Consider the following 7,609-nt stretch of genomic DNA (forward strand, 5'->3'; position numbering starts at 1 on the left):
TTCCTGGTAGGGCTGACAGAGTAATTTCCTTTTGCATCAGTGTTAAACCTTCTCCTATCTCACTTCTTTCACATTCATACTCTGAGGGAATGACTGGAGCCTGCACTGCTGCTTCTCTCAGAGTCCTTTTCCCTTGATCAAGCAGGCTGGAATTTTTGAGGCTGCTGACACCTGTGTTGTGAAACCAGGCTAGAAAAGATGTGAAGACATCTCTAAAATAGCTGAGGATATCAAAGACAGCAATGATTTCTGGGCAAAAACATTCACAACTGGGGTTTCTCATAGTATCAAGAAGACTGGTAGAGGTTGGTTTGAACCACTGTAGGTAGGGGAGATGCTGCTCTGGGCTTGTACTACTGGAACAAGGCTAGAAAATAGTATATACTGTATATGTTAATAATTTCTTAACCCTAAACTCAGATTTTCCTAGCAGGACCCAAGAATGAGCATGTTTTAGTGATAAAACTCTTTAAAGGGGGCCAGACCCTTATTTTGATGAAACTGTATTTACTAAGGTGAGCAAGCAATAGTATGTTGTTCTCAGTGGGAAGTGCTGAGGTAAGAAACTAAGTGTGCTGACTGATTCTTCATCTGTCAGATGCAAAACAAGTCCAGCAATTACTGTGGCAAATTCAGGACTAAAGCTAGAGACATGCTGCTTTTCCCAGCTGAAAAAAGCAGAACTGAGATGATGCTCTAATAGCCCCACTGGGCTACCTGTCCCCCTGACTTAGAGAAGACTAAGCAAATTAAGTTCAAATTCACTTCACCATATGGCACTTCACTAGAAGAAAAATAGAAAAAGACAGTGGGGTATTATGATGTTTTATCTGTTCTACTTGCATACTGAGTACAATGAAGCTTGTGCAGAAATACAGACTCCTTTTCCTTTAGTGAGGGATCACTGAAAGTCTATTTTCTGATTGAATAAAGCAAGAGGAGTTTTTTGAAGGACAAGTAACTAAATGAAGATCAACGTACTTACATCCTGTATGTAATTAATGACAAAGTAAAGTACCTTTAATGATCTTTAAGTTTAAGGAAATTTTTAGGAGTTCAGTATATTTTTTGTGATTAAAAAACATATATGATCATAATTAATTACTAATACCAGTTCTCTGCAGCATGTAATGCAGTATCAACTGTAACACCACCTCCAGAGCAAACAACTTGTCTCAAATCAAATTTCTGAAAATACTGATAGACAATTCATTAGAGTTCATAATTATTTAAATTTGGAACTATTTTTACTTTATTTACAATAGAAATAACTACATAAATATGACATAAAAAAATGCCCTTGTAGACACATCTTTATGTGATTATTGGTGTGGGTTTTGAATCAGTCACACAAGCCTGCAATTTGGAAATCTGAGTCAAGAAAAAGAAGACACAAATGCTGGGTTTGTAGCTGGAAGTCATTACTGGATAAAGGCATCGCCTCACTCAAGACTGAATATGTATTTTTCCATTTTGCACTGATGTTTTACATCACCCAACAGCAGTCCTATTTTTCCTACAAAAGAACTCTGGATGGCAGGGAGGTTGTGATTCTACAAAATGAGTATTTACTCCCTCTAAAGGCTCAAAACCATGAGTGAGAACAAAAAGTTCTGTCAGAGGAATTCTGATTTGAAAAAATAAAAATCAGCAAACTTTTTGTAGGCTCACAGAGAGTGTTCCACCACTGGAAACCCTCGGGGAAGGGAAGACATGACTTTACAGTCAGAAGACCTCTAACAACTACAGCCAAAGAAGTGTTCCACATAGCTCCATTTAAAATGTCTGTAAATTATGAAATTCAGCTCAAGCCCTGAACACTAAACTCAGTGTGTGTACTCTGAAAAGGGGAATCTGTAAACAGCAACAGGACTAAGAATTAGGCAATATTATTACAATGGCTATGTTTGAAAAACATTAATCAGAAAAGACTGAGTTAAGACTAGAGTACTGAATCCAAAGTCAGAGAACAAAACAAAGCACAACCAAACCCAAAACTGCAGGTACACACCTAGGAAATCTACTGCAAGACCGAGTCCTAATAAAATTTTGTATCACTGACTGCTACCTAAAACTAATGGCAAATTTGTTTGGAAGCAAACATTAAGCTGTTTATTAAAGCCTGTATTTCTCCGTATTTTATGCTGTTCAGGTCTGCCTGTTGTAGATATTTATCTGACTAAGGAGGGCAGCAGAAGGCATGCCAGGATGTGAAAAAGCCCCTGCTTTCAATAAACAAAGCTTCATACTTTACTTAAGGTTATTTTCAGCTAACAGGAACAACACTGTTGAGAGCTGTATTAATTCCCACACAGTGGAGTGGAAGCAAAACAGAATCAATGGCACCATGTCTGTCACAGAACTATGCAACAAATATCCTGCAGGATGAATTAAGTCTTCAGTTTTAACAGTCGTGCGCATCTACATAAAGCAGTATTGCATCAGTATCACCACATTTAGTGAGTCTGCTCAGACTTATTTGATTTTAATTTAGCAAGAAACTCTAACAATGGAAAAGGAACAGATTAGTCTTCATTTGGTATTAGCCATGTTGGTCATTTAAGACCACTAAGTGTAAAATGCAAATTCCTGTTCTAAAACACTCATTAAATGCTTAATGTTCCTTAATGTCTGCCAAGTAAGGATATGTTTTTTTATCAGCTTCCAAGAGAGAGGAAAAAACCCCACTTATCATGGTGCAGTGCTACTGTTCATGATCATGATCGTGATTATCGTTATCATCATCAAGGAATCCTTATTAACAGCAAAACCCCCTTATTTAAAAAATAACACACCTGAATAAAACTGAACTCTCTCCAGTTTAAGGCACTATTTACTGAAGGGATGGAAGTCACTGCCAGCAAAGAAAGCAATCCGAGACTCATTATTCCAAAGGAGATGTACATTTCAATTCGCCACACTTCTTCCTCATTCCAAGAATTTTCCACATTTGCGTGGACCTGATGACAGAGCAGAAAGGAAGCACTTTATTCTACAGAATATTAAAAATATCAACAGAAGTGATTTTGCTGAGTAAAAGCCTACAGTCACAAGACAACTATAAAATGGGGTCAAATATTTCAGATGTTTCCTCATGTCTTGGCAAAAAACAACTATTTCCTTGCTGCTGGTATTGGTTCCTGTTAGATTAAAAATATGTTAAACATGGCAACTTACATGAGTTGTTACAAGAAAATGTAACATTACATACTACTTATAACAACTGTTATAAAACCAAACCACTCTGTTCACTCCTAAGTACTGTAGAAAATAGCTGTGTTCTCCAGACCCTGTAAACTTACATTCTGTCACATAAATTGGGTAAACCTGCAATTTGGTTTTAGTTTCTTACATTCAGAAATAGTTTAGCATCATTTCCTGGTTTTGCATCAGCCCCCTATGCTGAGTGCAAATTATTTTGCCTCTTTTACTGTTGGCATCAGATAGATACATCCAAGATTGTTCTCGTTGGAGAGCTTTACCAGAAGAAAATAACAACTCTGGTCCTTAATGATTAGAAGGCTTAGATATGCAATTAATTTTTCACTTTCAGGTGAATTATGGCATGTCTTGAAAGAGATTCACTAGGAATATTAGCAATTGAGAGCTTTCTAATATTATTAAAACCAAGACAATTTCTTAGTAAAAGCATCAGTGGGTCCTTTACTAAGTGTGAAAAATTACAGTTTCTTGCTGCGTTTTACAATTTTGCTTTTTCTGCCTTTCTCTTAAGTGCAGTTTTTCATGCTAGTCCTTTTAGAATCTGTGGACCCAATCCCCGTTAATTTGTACCATTTGATTTGATTTCCTCAGTTTGGTTTCTGTTCCATCACATCTATCTTTCCTGCAGATTTTATGTGCTGAATGGGAATGCTGCTTTTCTGGCAGTGCTGCTTTTTTGCTGCTTTAAAGAAGACAATCAACTACCTCACTGACAGACAGGACCATCAGACCCTCTTCTAAAGAATGACAGACTTGCCGTATATCGTTTCAGGCAGGGTTATGCAAGACCAATTGCTCCTAGGAACTGTGAGTCAATCTCTATTGTCCAGAACAGATTACGTTCACAGAACTTTTAATGGAAAAATGTTTTTACCATTGGTCCAAAACTTTACAAAGTAACAGCATTTTCATTTTGTAAACATAGGCATATCTGTAAGCATTATTGCCGCATCTACCTGTATACTTTTCACACTTGTAAACGCACTTAGGATGCACATCCTTCCCCCATATGCTGAGTATACACAGAGAAGCATACCTTGGAAGTTTCCTGCAGTTGCTCTTACCCTGTATATCCTACATTCTCCTTGTGTATATTACACTACCACAGATTTAAGTAGAGATCCTTGATCCTCCCTACCACAGAGACTTGACTGCAGCTTGACCCGTGAGCTGAGCACAAAGCACAGATGTTTCTTCTAGTTTCCCTTCTTCCTTGGCACTCGCTATGCAAAAGATAACCCCTACCATTCTCTGCTGAAAACAGCAGAACAGATTAAGAAAACACATATATGTATTCACAAGCCAGACACATGCAGCCGAGGTGTTTCTGGGTCACTGAACTAAGGTTGGCTTACCTGCTGATACGCCATGTTGAGGAAGAGGTATCGCTCCGACCTCCTCATGGGCAGGCAGAGGCTGTATGCCACGTGCACTGCTGCAAAGAAAAAACTGAGCAGCCCGAGCTGCTTCCGACACTGGAGCCAGTTGCTCAGCCACGGTGGAAATCGCCTGTACTTGGTACCATAGTAAAGCTGATAGGCAGCTGCCATAAGTCCTGACAAATACACTAGAGAAAGCAAAGTGATAGCCACGGTTGGCAGAGTCTTGTTCACAATCTCGATGGGGATCTTGTAAAAGTCACTCTGCTGATTTTTCACGTACGGATGGATTACATCTCTGACGAAGGAATAGATGAAGAAAAATGTTGCCAGGCTAATGGCAATCACTACAGGCCCCTTCCACAGTGTGAACAGCCGCAGAGGTAAGTTTTCAATCTCCCTTGAAGATGACAATGCCCCCAAATCAATAGGAATAAAACTGAGCTGACGGGCAAGTTCAATAACTTGATGGCGAGCCTGAACATTGTTACTGCATATATAGACCTGTTGGGAAAGCCAAGTGAATTGTCTGTTGTGAGAAAGTGACTCAAAGGTAAAAAAACCTAAATGCTACAAAAAAAACTACAAGGGCCTTCACGTCAAAACCACAGCACTACTGCTAAACTCTGTTTTAGCTCTTACCTCAGCTTATGTCACCAAGATGAGAATTAAATGACATACAAGTCCAGCCAAAGTGAAAATATGCACACTGATTTAGCAACAGAGTAACCAACACAAAATTGGCTTTTTCTTGGAGTTAATACTGAGTTGACTATGAGATGCCTAGGTAACCTGCACACTGAATCCTCCCTCCCTCAATGAAATGAGGGCTGGACTGAACTTTAAACAATGGCTAAATGCCTTTTCAAAAATCATCAGTCTCTCAAAAATACAGGAATCTTGAATGATGACCCTAAAATAGCCATCGAATAAACAATGCAAAGCAGATAACTGTGCAGTCTCTCCGTGCATGACAAACTGAGCTTAATTTCAGTCCAGATTTCCACAAAAGTCAAATGTTTAACACTAGAGACAAAGTCTAGCAGCTAGATAAGAACTCTCCTAAAGACCAGTTTATTACATAGCAAAAGAAATGCACTTCTACAAAGTACTTTAAAGTTCCTTTAAAATTTACAACGGGCTATAGTTTGCCCAACACTGTTCACTGATCATCTACATCAGAGCAAAAATTATCTATTTTAAACAGAAATAAAATATACAGTGCAGTGCTATTTTGAAAGGGGATAAAAAAGAGTGTGATGAGGCTATTTTCTTAAATTATGCTAATTCTGTATCAACTGCATTCTACTTAAAACCTACCTGAAGTGCCAAACCCCTCAAGTTAGTCTCCAGTGTTACCTGTTACACCAGCTACTTCCCGTGTATTCCCCTAAAGCTGTGAAGGACTGCATTTGTGCACAGGCTTAAATCCCTTCTATCACTTCAGCAAACATGAAAACCATAAAGCTGCCTTTTCTTTTGCAGGATGAAGTTGAGGAACACAATGGGAAGGAATCTGAAATATGCTGTTCCCAAGCAGTCCTGGATCAAATGAATGATCATTTAGAAACATATGTATCTCCTGTTTCTTCATATTTATGATTTTGGGGTATTCTAAAGGCTAGATAACTCCTTTCATCCACTTTGCTGTTACACTGAATGCAAGCATTGTTAGAACAGCAGCTCCTGAGCCCTGGGATCAGGACCTCATATTTCTGTGCATAGCTTTCCCTGGTTCACCCCGTGTAAACCAATACTGGAACTAAAACTTACTGGGAAAGATTGCCTCTGTCCTTGTATTGAGCATAAGGATAAAAATTAACATTATTGCCTATGGAAGACATTAAGTCTTCTCCTCTGTCTGTGGTCATCTAAAGGTCAGCTGTTTAGTCTAAGCAAGTATCCACATTTCCTCTGCAATCCTTAAAGATAAATGGGCATCCCACAGGATAATTTGGACCATTTACTCTGTATGTCTTATAGTGGGATGAAATACACTATGAAAGTTTTATTGGCTTCAAAAAATGAAACTAGAGCCAAACATTTTAGGTATTTTAAGTCAGGCAGGGTGAATCCCAACAGTTCTGCCTGCTTCCATTCAGTTCCTGTCATTTTCATCTTACAAACAAATTAATACAAAGATAACAATTACCTGTCTGCTGGCATCCTTTGGTCCTAACTGCAGTGACCAAGCTGAAATGACATTGAATCCTTTGACGATCAGGGAATCCGGGAAAAGTGACGCCAAGTACTCTGCATTGGAGTCTGGATACTGGTCTACTCTTGTATTATTGCTGACATCGATCAGGATTTTACCAGTGAGCAAATGTTTGAGGTCCCACAAAGAGGTGTAATGTTCTCTGTGTATGGCTACAAAAATGATGTTTGTTTTTGCCACTGCATCTTCATGGTGAGTGACATCAACCACATGGGGAAAGAACTCAGCAGCAAGCTTAGGGTTTCTGCTTCCTACAACCACATGGTACCCACATCGGATAAGTCTAATTGTCAATGACTTAGCAAAGTCTCCACTTCCAATGACACCTATTGTGATCTTACTGGCATCCTTGATGCCATTAGCAACATTTGGTAGAAAAGTTTCATTGAGATTCTTAGGACTTCCCATCATAGAGATTGATTCCATACTTCCAAGACCGCAAAAGTACAATGATTTCTTCTGGGGAGGGAAAAAAAAAAAAAAGAGAAGAGAAAACAACAGAAGGAAAAATGCAGCATCACACAATTTTATGAGACATCTGAATCCACAAACGCCTCTGGGAGCAAAATTTGTGTTCTAAGTTTCATGTTCTATTTTCTCCTTAAGAAAATACGTGCTAATCAGTTTTGTCTTGCCATATGTCACTAATACAAGGAGAAACACAAAATACTTCTAGCACTTCAATAACACAGTTACAGAAATAATTTATGTTTTTTCCACCTTCTCCTATTTCCTATTGCCCACTGCCCTAGAATATGGGACCACAAGATAATCTTGTGCTCCTGAAACT

General features: G+C 38.6%; 1 protein-coding gene across 1 annotated transcript in view; it reads right to left on the reverse strand.

The window, feature by feature from the left end:
* The window catches only part of STEAP2 (STEAP family member 2, metalloreductase), an 11,885-nt gene extending 4,640 nt beyond the window's left edge, over window positions 1-7,245 (reverse strand). Inside the window, exons 1-3 of the mRNA XM_008948846.1 lie at window positions 6,754-7,245; window positions 4,578-5,105; window positions 2,796-2,960 (exon numbers count right to left, since the gene is read on the reverse strand). Coding sequence (XP_008947094.1) covers window positions 2,796-2,960; window positions 4,578-5,105; window positions 6,754-7,245 — 1,185 coding nt within the window. The remainder of the gene's footprint in view (window positions 1-2,795; window positions 2,961-4,577; window positions 5,106-6,753) is intronic.
* Window positions 7,246-7,609: the final 364 nt, after the last annotated feature.

Source organism: Merops nubicus, unplaced genomic scaffold (genome assembly GCF_000691845.1).
Source record: "Merops nubicus isolate BGI_N331 unplaced genomic scaffold, ASM69184v1 scaffold51301, whole genome shotgun sequence".
NCBI lineage: Eukaryota > Metazoa > Chordata > Aves > Coraciiformes > Meropidae > Merops > Merops nubicus.